Genomic DNA, 15,913 nt, shown 5'->3' on the forward strand with positions numbered 1-15,913 from the left:
GGGAGATTTTAACTTCCCAGACATTGACTGGGGTCTCGATTCTGCCTCAACCGCAAAGGGGAGAAAATTCCTCAATTTGCTGCAGAACCACTTTATGGGCCAGTTTGTAGAAGCTGGTAATTTCTAATGATGCAGAGCTTGTTGGAAATGTTACTGTTGTAGAAACACTAGGTAATAGTGACCTAAATATAATTATATTCCCCCTAAACTATAAGAAGCAAACTCAGGCAGGCAAAACAAAGACACAGAATTTTAAAAAGGCTAATTTCCTTGGGTTGAGGGCAGCATTTCAGGGCACAGACTCGGAGCAGCTACTGTCACATAATAATAACTGAAGATAAATGGGAGAGCTGGAGAGCTTTAAATCCACATTGAGTAATTGCACAATTTTTTTTATTCCTTTAGGTAACAAGTATAAAAGGCTAAAATTAACCCCCCCCCCCCCCCATGGCTTACAGCTACTGAAAAAAGGGCAATAAAATACAAAAAAGGGTATTTAAAAAATACAAATCTGGGGGGTCAGCTGTAGCGTTTGAAGATTACAAAGAGCTTAATAAAATCTGTAAAAAGGAGAAAAAAATAGCAAAAAAACGAAACAAACAGCAGGTGGCAAAAGAGAGCAAAACAAATTCCCCCCAAAAAATCATTAAATATATAAATGCTAAAAAACTAAGGTCCGAGCAGGTAGGTCCCATAAATAATGGTAAAGGAGGGTTAGTCACTGAAGATAAAGAAAAGTTACTAAATGTTTTTTTTAGCTCTGTATATAATAAAGAAGAGAAAGGAGCTGATATCTGTGGCACCGGGGCTGTTAGCCAATGGAGTATATTACTGGATGTACTAACTGTAGATATGGTCCAAGAAAAGTTAAATAGGGTAAATGTGAACAAAGCTCAGGGTCCAGATACATTACACCCAAGAGTGCTTAAAGAGCTCAGTTCAGTCATTGCTGTGCTGTGCCCGTTTATAATTTTTAAAGATTCTCTAGGTACTGGTACAGTGCCAAGTGATTGGCGCAAGGCAAATGTGGTGCCCATATTAAAAAAAAGGATCTAGGTTCTTCACAGGTAATTATAGATCAGTTAGTTTAACTTCTGTTGTGGGAAAAATGTTTGAAGGCCTCTTAAGGGAGTATGTGACCGTAAATAATATTATAAGTTATAACCAACATGGGTTTACCAAGGACAGAAGTTGTCAGACTAATCTGATTTGTTTTTATGAGGAGGTGAGTAGTAGCCTGGAGGGGTGGCTCTGGATGTAGTGTTTCTGGATTTTGCAAAGGCTTTTGATACTGTCCCTCATAGACGCTTAATAGGTAAAGTAAGGTCTATTGGCTTGGAAAGTATAGTTTGTAATTGGATTGAAAACTGGCTGAAGTACCGTGTCCAGAGAGTTGTGGTCGATGATTCCTATTCAGAATGGTCCCGGGTTATAAGTGGTGTACCCCAAGGTACAGTGCTGGGCCCTCTATTATTTAATTTATTTATTAATGATATTGAGGACAGGATTAATAGCATCAATTTTATTTTTGCAGATTACACTAAGTTATGTACAAGCTGACTTGACCACTCTCAGTGATTGGGCATCAACTTGGCAAATGAGGTTCAATGTGGATAAATGTAAAGTTATGCATTTTGGTAGTAATGATCTCCATGCTTCATATGTCCTAGGTGATGTAACACTGGGGGAGTCACTTATAGAGAAGGATTTGGGTGTCCTTGTAGAGCGTAGATTAAATAACAGCATACAATGTCAATCAGCTGCTTCTAAGGCCACCAGGATATTGTCATGCATTAAACGAGGCGTGGACTCGCGAGGCAGGGATGTAATACTACCACTTTACAAAGTGTTGGTGCTGCCTCATCTGTTCAGTTCTGAGCAGCAGTCCATAGAAAGGATGCACTGCAGCTAGAAAAAGTACAGAGGAGAGCGACTAAACTGATATGGGGCATGGAGGGTCTTAGTTATGAAGAAAGATTAAAAGATTTACGTTTATTTAGTCTTGAGAAGAGACGTCTAAGGGGGGGACATGATTAACCTATACAAATATATAAATGGGCCATACAAAAAATACGGTGAAAAGTTGTTCCATGTAAAATGCCCTCAGAAGACAAGAGGGCACTGCCTCTGACTGGAGAAGAAAAAGTTCAGTCTCCAGAAGCGTTAAAGCTTCTTTACTGTAAGAACTGTGAATCTCTGGAATAGACTTCCTCAGGACGTGGTCGGCTTGATTGGGAGACCATGTCCTGGGTCGGCTTCCCTCCCAGTCCAGCTCCCCAAGAAGAAAGAGGACCAGGGCAGCCTCGTTCCCCTGCTTCCCGCCAGCCAAGGGGTCATCTGGATCCAGCCATCCCTCCTTCTCTTCCGGGCAGCCCCCGCTCTTCCCGTGCTGCCTTTGGTTTCGGCCGCCGCAACTAATTTACCCCCTCGGCTTCCTTTGCGGCCTACCTCGGTTTGCGGCCTCCACGTGCCTCGGGCCCTTTTATTCTCCTCTGGTGGGTCTCCTGTGTGCGCCCTCTCCTCCAGGCAGCCTCCGCTCCTCCCGTTCCGCTTTTGGCGACCGGAAGTGCGTCGCGGCCAGCCGCCGCAACTAAGTTTGCATCCGGTCTCGGGGCCTACTAGGCCTCAATTTCTCTGGACCCTCCCCCCGCCTTCTATGCTTGTGGGGCGGGGCCCTTGGCCGCTGGACACTCCTAGGAGGGCGTGGTTGCCTTTTTTACCTGCTTAAGCCCTGGGAGAAGTCGGCATTCCTCTCCCTTTGTACCTCGATTGGCAGGAAGATTCACTAGGGGACATCAGGACCTGGTGCCACCTGCAACCTGTCTGGTAGGACAGCCCTATATCCCTCCAGCCCTGGGACCGGCTCTTAGAGCCATGTCCAAACCCACGTCTGACGCCCGCCCGCCACCAGCCCCCACCCACTACTCATGCACAAAATGCGAGTTCGAGTTTCCTCGCGGCCATTCGGACTCCCTGTGTACCGCATGCCATGTGCCCAGACCGGCCCTAGCCACCTTTCACGGGCAGCCGCGCTGCCCCCTGACCGCGTGGAACCGGAGTGGGCCTGCGCTCTGTCCTGGGCAGTTTCCCAATCCACCCTCGCATGGGTCGATTGGTTGACCAGTCCTCACCTGCGCATCCCACGCCTTCCTCAGACGACCAGCCTAGGGGCAAACCTTCTCACAAGCGTCCCAGAACAGGAGACTTTTCCTCTTCTGACGCCTCAGTGTCTCCCCCGAGGCCATGCTCGGACATCTCTGGCGAGACACTGTCCGAAGAGGAGGTACTTGATTCAGACTCTGATCTGGATCAGGAACAATCTTCTAAGATTGCTTCCATGGTAGATAGCCTAGTCGTGGATGTCCGCGACACCTTTCAGGATAAGGATGCCAGGGAGTTTAGTTTCCCCGTTCGTCGTTTCAGCGCTTCTAAGCACCTCCATCTGTTATACTACTTTCCGCCAGACTTGCCCGTGAAATGGTCATCCCCACCCAAAGTGGACCCGCCTGTTGCTCGTCTTGCTAAGCATACCGCTATCCCCGTGGCCGATTGCACGTCCCTTCAGGACCCCGTGGATCGCCACCTAGAGTCTTTTACTAAGTCCACCTTTGCGGCGGCTGGCTCTGCACTTATCCCATATTTGCCTCAGCGTGGGTGGGTAAGGCGGTCTCTGAATGGGCCCTTCGGCTGCACAATAACATAGTGGCTGATCTTCCCCCGGCGGACCTCCAGTCTTTGGCTCTGCAGATCTCAGGCGGGGAAGTACCTCTGCAAGGCCTCTTTGGACGCGGGCTCTCTTGTTGCCTTACGGCGCGAGGTATGGCTTAAAGTCTGGGCTGCAGACTCCTTGTCAAAGCGGTCCCTTACGGGGCTTCCCTTTTCAGGTTCTTGTCTGTTCGGTACTCGGTTGAACGCGATCATCTCTGAGGCTATGGGTGGTAAAAGTACCCACCTCCCACAGGGCAAGACCAAGTGTCCGGTTCGCTCCAGGCCCTCAAGCTCCCGTTTGCACTCCTTTTGCCGCTTCTCCAGCACACGCCCGTCGGCAGGGGCGCCACCCAGGGTTTCCAATCAAGAGCAGAAGAGAAAACCGTCCTTTAAACCCTAGCCAGCCTGGCGCCCGCGGCCACAACCCGCCGGCACCCTAGCCAATAGACAATCTTCAGCATAAAGGTGTGCCCCCGCCCTCTCGAGGGGGGGGTCGGCTCCTGTTTTCCAGGATGTTTGGCGGTCCCACATTTCTGACGAATGGGTACTCAAGATAGTAACCTCGTTCTCTTCCTTTTGAGGCGCTTCCGTTTGTGCAATTTCACAGTCGTCCTGTCCAGTGGATGATTTTGTCATCCTGGAATTCTGGAACATGACAGAGTTCCTTGGACCATACCATCGCCCTTCCTCCACAGGTGCCGTCGGAACTCAGGTGGTGACTTTCGACTCCAGCCTTGGTCTCCGGCAAATCCTTTCTCCCGGTCTCGTGGGCTGTCATCAGCACCGATGCCAGCCTCCTCGGATGGGGCGGAATCTTCCCACCTTGGACAGTCCAAGGCAAATGGTCTTTGTTGGAATCCAGACTGCCCATCAACATCCTCGGATGGGGCGGAATCTTCCCACCTTGGACAGTCCAAGGCAAATGGTCTTTGTTGGAATCCAGACTGCCCATCAACATCCTGGAACTTCGAGCCATTCAATTGTCTTTGCTTCATTGGACTCCTTTCTTGAGGGGACTGCTGGTCCGGATCCAGTTGGATCAATGCCACAGCGGTGGCGTACATCAAACACCAGGGGGAACCCGCAGTCAACCAAAATTCTAAAGTGGGCAGAGGAACATCTACCAGCGCTATCGGCAGTCTACATTCCAGGAGTGGAGAATTGGACGGCAGACTTCCTCAGCTGGAAGACTGTGGACCTTTCTCCCGGAGGTGTTCGACTCCATCTGTCTCTGTTGGGGCTGTCCGGACATGGATCTGATGGCATCCAGGATCAACCACAAGCTTCCCACCTTCATCTCGTGGACAAGAGATCCCCGGGCATGCACAGTAGATGCATTGGTGGCCCCCATGGGATGGCTTTTCCCTCCTGTACATCTCCCCCCCTCTCCCTCTCCTACCCCGGGTGCTTCGCAGGATCAAGAGAGAGGGAGTCCAGACGATTCTCATCGCCCCGGATTGGCCGCGCCAAGCCTGGTACACAGATCTCATCCTTCTTGTAGGAGACGCTCCGTGGCTACTTCCGCTCAGGGACGACCTTCTCTCTCAGGGACCCGTCTTCCACAAGCATCTAGAATAGCTACGTTTGACAGCATGGCTATTGAAACCGCCATTCTGAAGCGGCGGGGTTTCTCCTATGGAGTCATTCACACCATAATTAAGGCCAGGAAGCCGACTTCGTCCAAGATATATCACAGGACTTGGAAGTCTTTCCTGCACTTCTGTGCAGACTGTCGCCTCCCTCCATTCCGTTTCTCCCTTCCCACAATCCTCTCCTTTTTGCAAAAGGGGCTGGATTTGGGTCTTGGTCTTGGCTCCTTAAAGGGGCAGATTTCAGCGCTTGCAATCTTTTTCCAGCGACCTCTGGCGCAAAAGGCCCCGGTTAAGACCATTCTCCAAGGGGTGGCTCACGCTGTCCCTCCTTATCGCCTCCTTAAGTCTCCCCTCATTTTGTCCCTCGACTTCACATCCTAGGGAACGGGCCCGCCCTTCACCAGCTGGACATGGTTCATGTCCTGCGGATTTATTTATCCGTTTCGACGTACCAACTCACTGTTAGTTATTCCTGGGGGTCCTTGCAGAGGGTTTGGCAGCCTCCAAAGGAACGATTGCCAGGTGGATCCACTTGGTCAATGCTTCGCCCCTCCATATCTTATTCGACCAGGGCGGTGGGCGCTTCTTGGGCCCGTTTCCACCAGGCTTCCTCTTTACTGTTGTGTAAAGCGGAAACCTGGTCTTCCTTGCACACGTTCACCAAGTTCTACCAGGTGCATACCTTTGCATCGCCAGACACCGTTCTGGGACGCAAGGTCTTCCGAGCTGCGGTGTCTTAGACTCCCGCAGCTATGACTTCCATGGGAGTGTGGTTTCTTACTCCCCGTTTTTGTTTTGGGACAGTCCTGTGTCCCCCAATGATATGAACGAGAAAACAAGATTTTTGTGGACCTGTAAAAATCTTTCTCGCTGAGTTGATTGGGGGACACAACTCCCACCCGTTTTGTTTCTAATTTTGCCGCAGTTGATTAACTGGTAGGGTCCTCAGTTTTGGGTTCGGACCCACTGGTTATTGTTATGTCATTTCATTTCTTTTCCTCCTACTGCTTGTGCACAAACTGATATGCTCTCTCCAGGCTGGAGGGGATATAGCCGACAGGAGGCGCTAATACTTTTTAGCCTAGTGTCGCCTCCTAGCGGCAGCAGCTATACCACACGGTCCTTTGTCCCCCAATGAACCCAGCGAGAAAGAGATTTTACAGGTGAGTCCACAAAAATCTAGTTTTCTCCCTGAGAACCACCCTAGGCAGTAGCCTCCTGCTAAACATTCTCAAAGGTTCAGCTCTTCACATGAATCCTTGTCTCACAGAGCCGATCAACAATCTTCTCGTTCCTCAGAATCCAGGAGACCAGCCTTCAAACCTAAGGCCTCATGACAGCCCATTTATCAAGGGCTACTAGCCCTCTACCTACATGTCTTCCACTGCACGAATGTCTTCCCTGCTTTCTGATGCTTAAGAGTTGAGTTGACTGCATACAAAATAAAAATGTTCTCACTTGCTTTTAGAAAGTTCTGTTGACCCCTCTGTCCCTGTCCCGCGCTTCTGCTTTTTCCAAGCCAACAGCACCCACTTTCACAAAGGAAGGTTCCCTCTTGGATTGTTTCCAGGTGTTTTACCCCAACCTATTTACAATTTTGAGAAGAATGGCTTGGTCAGAGCCATTCTGGATCTTAACCACTTCCTAACTGCCCATTGACTATAAACATCCTGGGCGGTTGGGTTTATTTCTGAACATCCTTTCAGAGATGGCAGCTGTACGCTAATCATGCAGCTGCCGTTCCTGTGTGTCCCTGCCTCCTAGATCGCTGTATACACAGACCTCAGTCAGCCCTGCACTGAGGCTGTACAGCACTGTATACTGCTGTACAGCCTCTCTGGGGGGTGTATTTCCACTGTAACTGGAGCTACTATGTCAGCCCCAGTTACATGAGAAATTAATAGTAATGGCAGTGCGTCTTATAAAGCGATGGTGTCATTTTTACATTGCTGACACTGATGTATCGCGGGCCAGTATGCTGCACAGCGTGGCCGGCGATACATCAGTTACAGTTATGCGGGGTGGGAGGAGGAGCTGGAGGCTAGCAACTCGTGGCAGGGTCCGGTGCAGTCACTGTATTACACCATGCCCCGCGCACAGCAGTGTCTTTGTATGTAAAGTCTATTTCTTTAATGCTGAAGCAATCGCTCTCCTTTGATAAACTAGCCTAATCGTCTCAAAGGAGAGCGATTGCTTCAGCATTAAAGAAATAGACTTTACATACAAAGAGACTGCTGTGCGCAGAGTGTAATGGGACACATATTAATAAAGTAATGCTGTGAAACATAGGGCCATGAGGGGGACTAGCATAAGATGCTATATGTGTCATCCATACATACAGCATCTTATGCTGGTCCACCTCATGGCCCTATGTGTCACAGCACACATCCCCCATAACAGTGCATCATCCACAGATCCCCATAAGGCCTCTTTCACACGACCGAATGGCTTTTTCAATGTTTTGCGGTCCGTTTTTTTGTTTCCGTTCCGTTTGGCATATACAGTAATTACATAGACAAAATTGGGCTGAGCATAACATTTTAGTGTATAAAGTGAAAAATACGGTAAATGTCCCCCAGAGGTCTTATGACATTATGGGGAACACAAAGAATAAAATAAAAAATGTGTTTTGGGGGGACAAAAAAAAAAGTTTCACATTTAAAAATATATATTTCCCCCCCCAAATCTGTTATTTAAAAAATGTTAGAAATAGAATAATAAAAAAATAGACCTATTTGGTATCCCCGTGTCCACAACGACCGGCTCTATAATAATATCATTATCTACCCCATCAGGTGAACGCCGTAAAAAATAAAATAAACATCGCTCCAAAACAGATTTTTTTAGTTAGCTCACCTCCCAAAAAACACGTTAATCAATCAAAAAGTCGTATGTACCCCAAAATGGTAGCAATAAAAACGCCACCACATCCTGCAAACAAGACTATAGCTAGAAAATTTTTAAAAAATATGGCTCTAAGAAAATTGCAATACAAAAACATATTTTTTTTCTAAAAATGCTCTTTAACCTATTTTAAATGTAAAAAAATTAATAAAAGACATATTTGGTATCGCCTATCTTCAATCTATTTTAAATGTAAAAAAATAAAAATAAAAGACATATAATCGCCAAATGATACAATTGGCTCTACAAAAATATCACATGATCTACCCCATCAAGTGACTTTTTTCAGTCATTCCATGTTAGAAAATCCAGATGCCGCTCCTTCCCTTCTGAGCCCTGGCGTATCCCCAAATAACAGTTTACGGCCACAATTGGGGTATTACTGTATTCAGGAGAAAGTGGGTAGCAAATTGTGGGGGGAGAGATATTCTCCTGTTCTCTTTTGTGAAAAAAAGTTTGGGCCTAAAGCACCATTTTCTCATTTTTATTCTCTGACCTGCTAGAAAGGTACATGATGTAATCTGCTGTGAAATGTAATCTTCTCATCAGTGACTGTATTTGTTATACCTCCCTTCTAATTTTCAGCTGTGTCATGTGACCAACTTTCTGATCTCCAACTGACACAGGACAGTAAGTCAGTTACTTTCCTATTCATTCCTATGAGACTGACATTGAGGAATACATAGAAAAACTGACTTCCTGTCCACACGTCAGATGCTGTGTCATTTAGACAGGGGCGGACTGGGAACTTAAAGTGGCCCTGGAAAAAATACTAACAGTGGCCCAGTTTTGTAGTTGGGTAAAAATTGATGGAAGGCAGGGCCAGCAATACCATATTCTGGCACATTATACCACCCCAACAGATCCAAATACCACAGTCCATCACAAAATACTGCCACCAGCAGCATAAAATACATCCCCAAAAACGCCATTGGCTGGCTGTAAGGAGGGCCCAGCAGGGAAATTCCCCTGTAAGGTCTATTGGCAATCCATGGCAGTGGAGTGTCACCCAGGAAAACTGCATGTGGAAGAATGGTGCTCTGGATGTCCTGTTGTCATCTTAATAACAAACTTTTGTCTTACATAGTCACTAGTCATAGTACTTGCCACTTACACTCTGGTAGTGACTTGGGATGAGGCAGACAAACAAAAGGCCCTGTTCCTCTTCATTTCTTTTTCCCTGTGTCCTCAAGCACGTCAAAGCAGAGCCTATTCTGGCACTCAGCTCGGGCTTCTCCCCTTGTGGTCTGACCTCCTTTCCCAAAGTTCACAGCTTGACTGTTGAAGCTGAGGGACTAAGGGGCACATTTATTAACAGCAGCGTTTTAGACCCCAGTCTTAATAAAGCCCCAGCGCTGGATCCTCCATTGTTATGAAGAGACGCAGGCCTCCAGCGCCTACGTTTTCTTGTTCTCATTCTTAAAGCTCACAAACTTCAGTCAGTGAAAGCTTACTTCACTTGGTCCCACTCACAGTTCAGTCCTGGAATGTCAGTTTTCTCATGGCCATCGCTTAGGGCTCTTTCACACTTGCGTTCTTTTCTTTCGGCATAGAATTCCGTCGTCGGGGCTCTATGCCGGAAGAATCCTGATCAGTTTTATCCTAATGCATTCTGAATGGAGTGAAATCCGTTCAGGATGCATCAGGATGTCTTCAGTTCCGGAACGGAAAGTTTTTTGGCCGGAGAAAATACCGCCGCATGCTGCGCTTTTTGCTCCGGCCAAAAATCCTGAAGACTTGCCGCAAGGCCGGATCCGGAATGAATGCCCATTGAAAGGCCTTGATCCGGATCCGGCCTTAAGCTAAACGTCGTTTCGGCGCATTGCCGGATCCGACGTTTAGCTTTTTCTGAATGGTTACCATGGCTGCCGGGACGCTAAAGTCCTGGCAGCCATGGTAAAGTGTAGTGGGGAGCGGGGGAGCAGCATACTTACCATCCGTGCGGCTCCCGGGGCGCTCCAGAGTGACGTCGGGGCGCCCCACGCGTATGGATCACGTGATCACATGGCACGTCATACATGCGCATGGGGCGCTCTGACGTCATTCTGGAGCGCCCCAGGAGCCGCGCAGACTGTAAGTATACCGCTCCTACTATGGCAACCAGGACTTTAATAGGGTCATGGGTGCCATAGTAACACTGAAAGCATTTTGAAGACGGATCCGTCTTCAAATGCTTTCAGTACACTAGCGTTTTTCCGGATCCGGCGTGTAATTCTGGCAAGTAGAGTACACGCCGGATCCGGACAACGCAAGTGTGAAAGAGGCCTTACATTGACAGAGTGTCCAACTTGGCAGTCCTGTCTTGCAAGTCTCCTTTCTTATATGTTCACAAGAACAAAGTCGTTCTTCCTCCAGTGCCTTCGTTCTTGAATGTCGTTCTCCCCCTTCTGCATCAATAAGGACGTTGTCCTTCTCATCCCAGGGAACATTCTTTTCATGTGCTTACAGGGAGTGGTGCAGCCTGAGTATAGGTTTCTCGATACATTAATTGATAACAATTCATTATTGGTGGCCGTATGAAGGCACTGGGTTGTTTGGGCTCTGGCATTATTTGCTGTATATAGTTGCTTTGGTTTATCTAGTCTTCCCTTTACTTAGTCTATGATACATACAAGTGAAGTATACACAATGTTAGTGATGGCCATCAGAGATTTGTATAGGAGACACATGTATGTGTACAGTAGCTCCTAGTCCTGCAGCATCTGTATGTTTAGGGGACTGTACATTCTTTTACTCTGTAACAAACATACTTGTTACAAATAAACCATCAAGGGAAAATTTATGGTTTATCCTTGGATTTAACCTGGGATGAAATCTATCCTGCTGCACAGTGCGATGTGTGTGTGTGTGTGTATATATATATATATCTTTTAGAGCCAGTCATCTAAAGAAAGAGTAGTTAATTTGCTGGTTATATATTGTATCCTTGTATAAGAGCTTACACTCTAATACAACAATGGTTATTCTACTTGTACTCTGCTATTAAGAGCTTACAATCTAATCTAATACTTACTTTGCTTGAGTTTACAGTGTAGTGAAAGTGATCATGTCTATATATTTCATAACCGTGACTGACTTAATACTATAATGCAGAAAGTAGCAACTATAATATAAAAGTAGCAACTGCAATTTAAAGAGTTTATTTTGCAGATATTTAATTTACAACAAAGCAATATACAGCATGTCTCCATAACCACTGCAACATTTCAACTGTAAAAAGTGCTTCTCATGGAGGCGGTCCTACCAGTGACTGACAGCCTTCCCTCTATGACTGTGTATACAGAGACAGCTGTCAGTCACTGATAGCACCTTCTCTCTATGACTGTGTATACAGAGATAGCCGTCAGTCACTGATAGCACCTTCTCTCTATGACTGTGTATACACAGATAGCTGTCAGTCACTGATAGGACCTTCCCTATATGACTGTGTATACAGAGATAGCCGTCAGTCACTGATAGCACCTTCTCTCTATGACTGTGTATACACAGATAGCTGTCAGTCACTGATAGGACCTTCCCTCTATGACTGTGTATACAGAGATAGCTGTCAGTCACTGATAGGACCTTCTCTCTATGACTGTGTATACACAGATAGCTGTCAGTCACTGATAGGACCTTCTCTCTATGACTGTGTATACAGAGATAGCTGTCAGTCACTGATAGCACCTTCTCTCTATGACTGTGTATACACAGATAGCTGTCAGTGACTGATAGGACCTTCCCTCTATGACTGTGTATACAGAGATAGCTGTCAGTCACTGATAGCACCTTCTCTCTATGACTGTGTATACACAGATAGCTGTCAGTCACTGATAGGACCTTCCCTATATGACTGTGTATACAGAGACAGCTGTCAGTCACTGATAGGACCTTCCCTCTATGACTGTGTATACAGAGATAACTGTCAATCACTGATAGGACCTTCCCTATATGACTGTGTATACAGAGATAGCTGTCAGTCACTGATAGGACCTTCCCTATATGACTGTGTATACAGAGATAGCTGTCAGTCACTGATAGCACCTTCTCTCTATGACTGTGTATACACAGATAGCTGTCAGTGACTGATAGGACCTTCCCTCTATGACTGTGTATACAGAGATAGCTGTCAGTCACTGATAGCACCTTCTCTCTATGACTGTGTATACACAGATAGCTGTCAGTCACTGATAGGACCTTCCCTATATGACTGTGTATACAGAGACAGCTGTCAGTCACTGATAGGACCTTCCCTCTATGACTGTGTATACAGAGATAACTGTCAATCACTGATAGGACCTTCCCTATATGACTGTGTATACAGAGATAGCTGTCAGTCACTGATAGGACCTTCCCTATATGACTGTGTATACAGAGATAGCTGTCAGTCACTGATAGCACCTTCTCTCTATGACTGTGTATACACAGATAGCTGTCAGTCACTGATAGGACCTTCCCTATATGACTGTGTATACAGAGATAGCTGTCAGTCACTGATAGCACCTTCTCTCTATGACTGTGTATACACAGATAGCTGTCAGTGACTGATAGGACCGCCTCCTGGACCTCAAAGCCCAGAATGAGCAGGAATATAAATGAATAAAATACAAGTTATACTGAATCTTTTCCCATAAAACTATATATTAATTTGCTCAGCTCTTCCTGCTCTATAACATGCTGTCTGTAGCTCAGACACAAATGTTCAACATGACAGGTTCTCTTTAACTTTACTCCACCTTCCACCACATAGAAAATCACATGAATAAATGCTGGGACAGTTCATCTCACAATTATTCACAATGTCTGCTGCAGCTTACAATTACATACTGTACTTAAAGGGAGTCTGTCGCCTCCATATTGCCATATACAGTGCTTACATGGCTCTGTAGCACACCTATACAGGATTGTAATGGTACCTTTGTCTTTTAGACTTGCACCAGCAGGAAAAACAAAGTTTAATTCATATGCAAATGAGCACTCACAAGTGCCCAGGGGCGGAGTTCAGTGTGTAGGAGCCCAGGCTGCTCTGCCTCCTTTTCACTTTACTCCTCCCCAGCCTCTTCCTTTGCCCGCCCTCAAGTCCAGACCTATCGATGAGGCAAGAGACTTGGAGGGCGGGCAAAGGCAGAGACTGGGGAGGAGTAAAGTGAAAAGAAGGCAGAGCAGCCGGGGCACCTACACACTGAACTCCGCCCCTGGGCACTTGCGAGTGCTCATTTGCATATGAATTAAACTTTGTTTTTCCTGCTGGTGCAAGTCTAAAGACAAAGGTACCATTACAATCCTGTATAGGTGTGCGACAGAGCCATGTAAGCACTGTATATGGCCATATGGAGGTGACAGACTCCCTTTAACGTCTATGAGAGGGCAACCAGAAGTGAAAGCCCTTTAACAAAAAACATTCCACCTCAACCTTTTGCAGTTTTTCTGTACTCATTTAATATTACTAGTAGAAACTGTTCCAGGAGTACATACACTACATTAAATTAAGCATGCAGCTTCTGATTTAAGTGGCTGCACTCTATTATGGCATGGGTCCCCTTACAACATATGATGGCTGTCTGGTTTAGACAATGACATTTATTTGTGATGCAGCAGATTAAAATGAACAAGGTGTGTAGGGTCTTGACATAGCTGCCGATTCCCTTTATATTTGAGCACTAAGTACCCAACCCCCTTCCCTCATAGTACCCCCAAGGCTATCGTCATTCTTGTGTGCACCATGTGCTGTAACCATAGTATGGCATGAGGTTTGTGAGTAACTACCACTGAACCTAGGCTCTAAAAATCTTTGAGAGTATCCTGTTACAGACAGCTTTAAAGGTCAGATCAGATTGTTGTTTGTTTTTTGCAGCCAATGTAAATTTAATCTTTCCAGACCTCTTTTGAAAATGAATAGTAGTGCAACATACCCATTTATTGTACTAGTTCTTAAAAATTAGCATCACACCGATCGTAAGAGCAAGATGCTGTAGGATTATTTTGTTTTCATGTCTGTGGTCACTGAGACTTGGATGATCTAGAACGATGGATGTCACAGTATGAAGGCCATTGATGAGCCCGTAATGTGTGTTCTATTTTTACTCCAGATGCATGTTTGCCTACAAGTTGGGAATGCAGGATTTGCCCCAATCGGTGGCTTTTTTCAGTGCAGTAGATATTGATCAGTGTCTGAGAAAAGAAGTGAATATGGACTGCAAAACTCCATCAAACCCAACTGGCTTGGAGCAAAGATATGGTATTCACCCAGGTACATTGTGTATATATTTTATGTATATAAGAAGGTCTGTGCATACTTCTAACCATATTTATTATGTAAAGGGATACACATTTTGTGGAACATAATCATTATAAAATACATTATATATAGACTTTGCATAATAGCGTCATAAATTAATTTCTCCTGTAAAAAACAATTTCCCGACTCTGGTTCAGTTCCAAGTGGTAAATTGGAACCGAACCAGAGTTCGGGAAATGTAGAAATTAATTTATGAATTTAGTATGCGAAGTCTCGCAAGACTTTGCGAAGTAGTAACTGGCTCATCTGAGAAAATGAATTCTAATACTGTATGAAGTGCTTGCTCCGAAGTCTATTCGCTTTTATATACAACAAAAGTATTCTATAGTAACATTTGAAGTTGTACCAGAACTTTAGACTGCTCAATTAGATTGGGATGCAGTGCAGTCTCTCTAAAGAGCTTGGCACTTGGCCTAGCAGCAGAAAACCACATAGTCCGATGAACATCACACAAGTGTATTCATTTCTGGAACAACCTATTTACATACAATTTTAACTAATTTTTGCCATGTCAGAAGATCTGATACATAGGGGGTCTGCCCACTAACCATTAAAACAAGTTAAAGAAGCACTCAGCTGAGAATTTGCTCTCCTCCAACCGTGTGCAGATTCAAGGCGAGTCTATGGACTTGCTATTAATCCATGCTATTAATCCAACCACTTGCTCACAGAACAAAAGGAAAAGCATTTGGCGGGCCCCTTTGTTTTATCAATCAGTGTGTGTTCCAGGACCCACACCACCTTGAGCATAACTTCTGTATATCACTGTGTTAGAGTTATGTTAAACTAATAAATGTCCTTTAAAAGGAGTTGTCTCATCTCCGACAATAGCTGCATATCACTAGGATATTCCACCAGTGTCTGATAGCAGCAGAGATGGGACTCACACCTATCTTCTAAGTGAAGGAGAGTACACTGCACAAGCATGATCACCCTGCATTCACTTCTATGGGAGTTCCGAAATTAGCCAAGCACTGGCTCGATGTGCTCCCTATTCACCACTATGGGACTTCCAAAATAGCTGAGTTCTCTTGGCTATTTTCAGAACTCCTGCAGAAGTGAATAGAGAGCATGCACAGTGCACCGTCCTTTGCTTTGAGGGTCCCCCATTCTGGACATATGTGCAGGTGCCACCTCTGTAACCTGCTCCTCTCTGACATTGGTGGCATATCCTTGAAATATGCCAACAATGCCTGACATTATGCAACCCCTTTAACAAACCAGGTTATATAACTAGTGCAAATAATGAGTGGTGGTTGACCAATCAACCAGTTAAATCCCAGCTGACACAACATCACCACTTATATATTACATTCATAAATACCTCACTAAGGCACAGCTGTAAAATACGGTAGTTTGTGTTGGATATATCGAACAATCACATTTCAAATGCAAAGAATAAAATACGGTATTACAACCAAAACTAGTCAGA

The 15,913-nt window shown here is 45.6% G+C and overlaps 1 protein-coding gene across 1 annotated transcript in view; it reads left to right on the forward strand.

The window, feature by feature from the left end:
• The window catches only part of POLG (DNA polymerase gamma, catalytic subunit), an 84,525-nt gene that overhangs the window by 68,157 nt on the left and 455 nt on the right, over nucleotides 1-15,913 (forward strand). Inside the window, exon 21 of the mRNA XM_044279480.1 lies at nucleotides 14,273-14,433. Within this exon, the coding sequence (XP_044135415.1) occupies nucleotides 14,273-14,433 (161 nt within the window). The remainder of the gene's footprint in view (nucleotides 1-14,272; nucleotides 14,434-15,913) is intronic.

This window comes from Bufo gargarizans, chromosome 2 (assembly GCF_014858855.1).
Source record: "Bufo gargarizans isolate SCDJY-AF-19 chromosome 2, ASM1485885v1, whole genome shotgun sequence".
NCBI classification, from domain to species: Eukaryota; Metazoa; Chordata; class Amphibia; order Anura; family Bufonidae; genus Bufo; species Bufo gargarizans.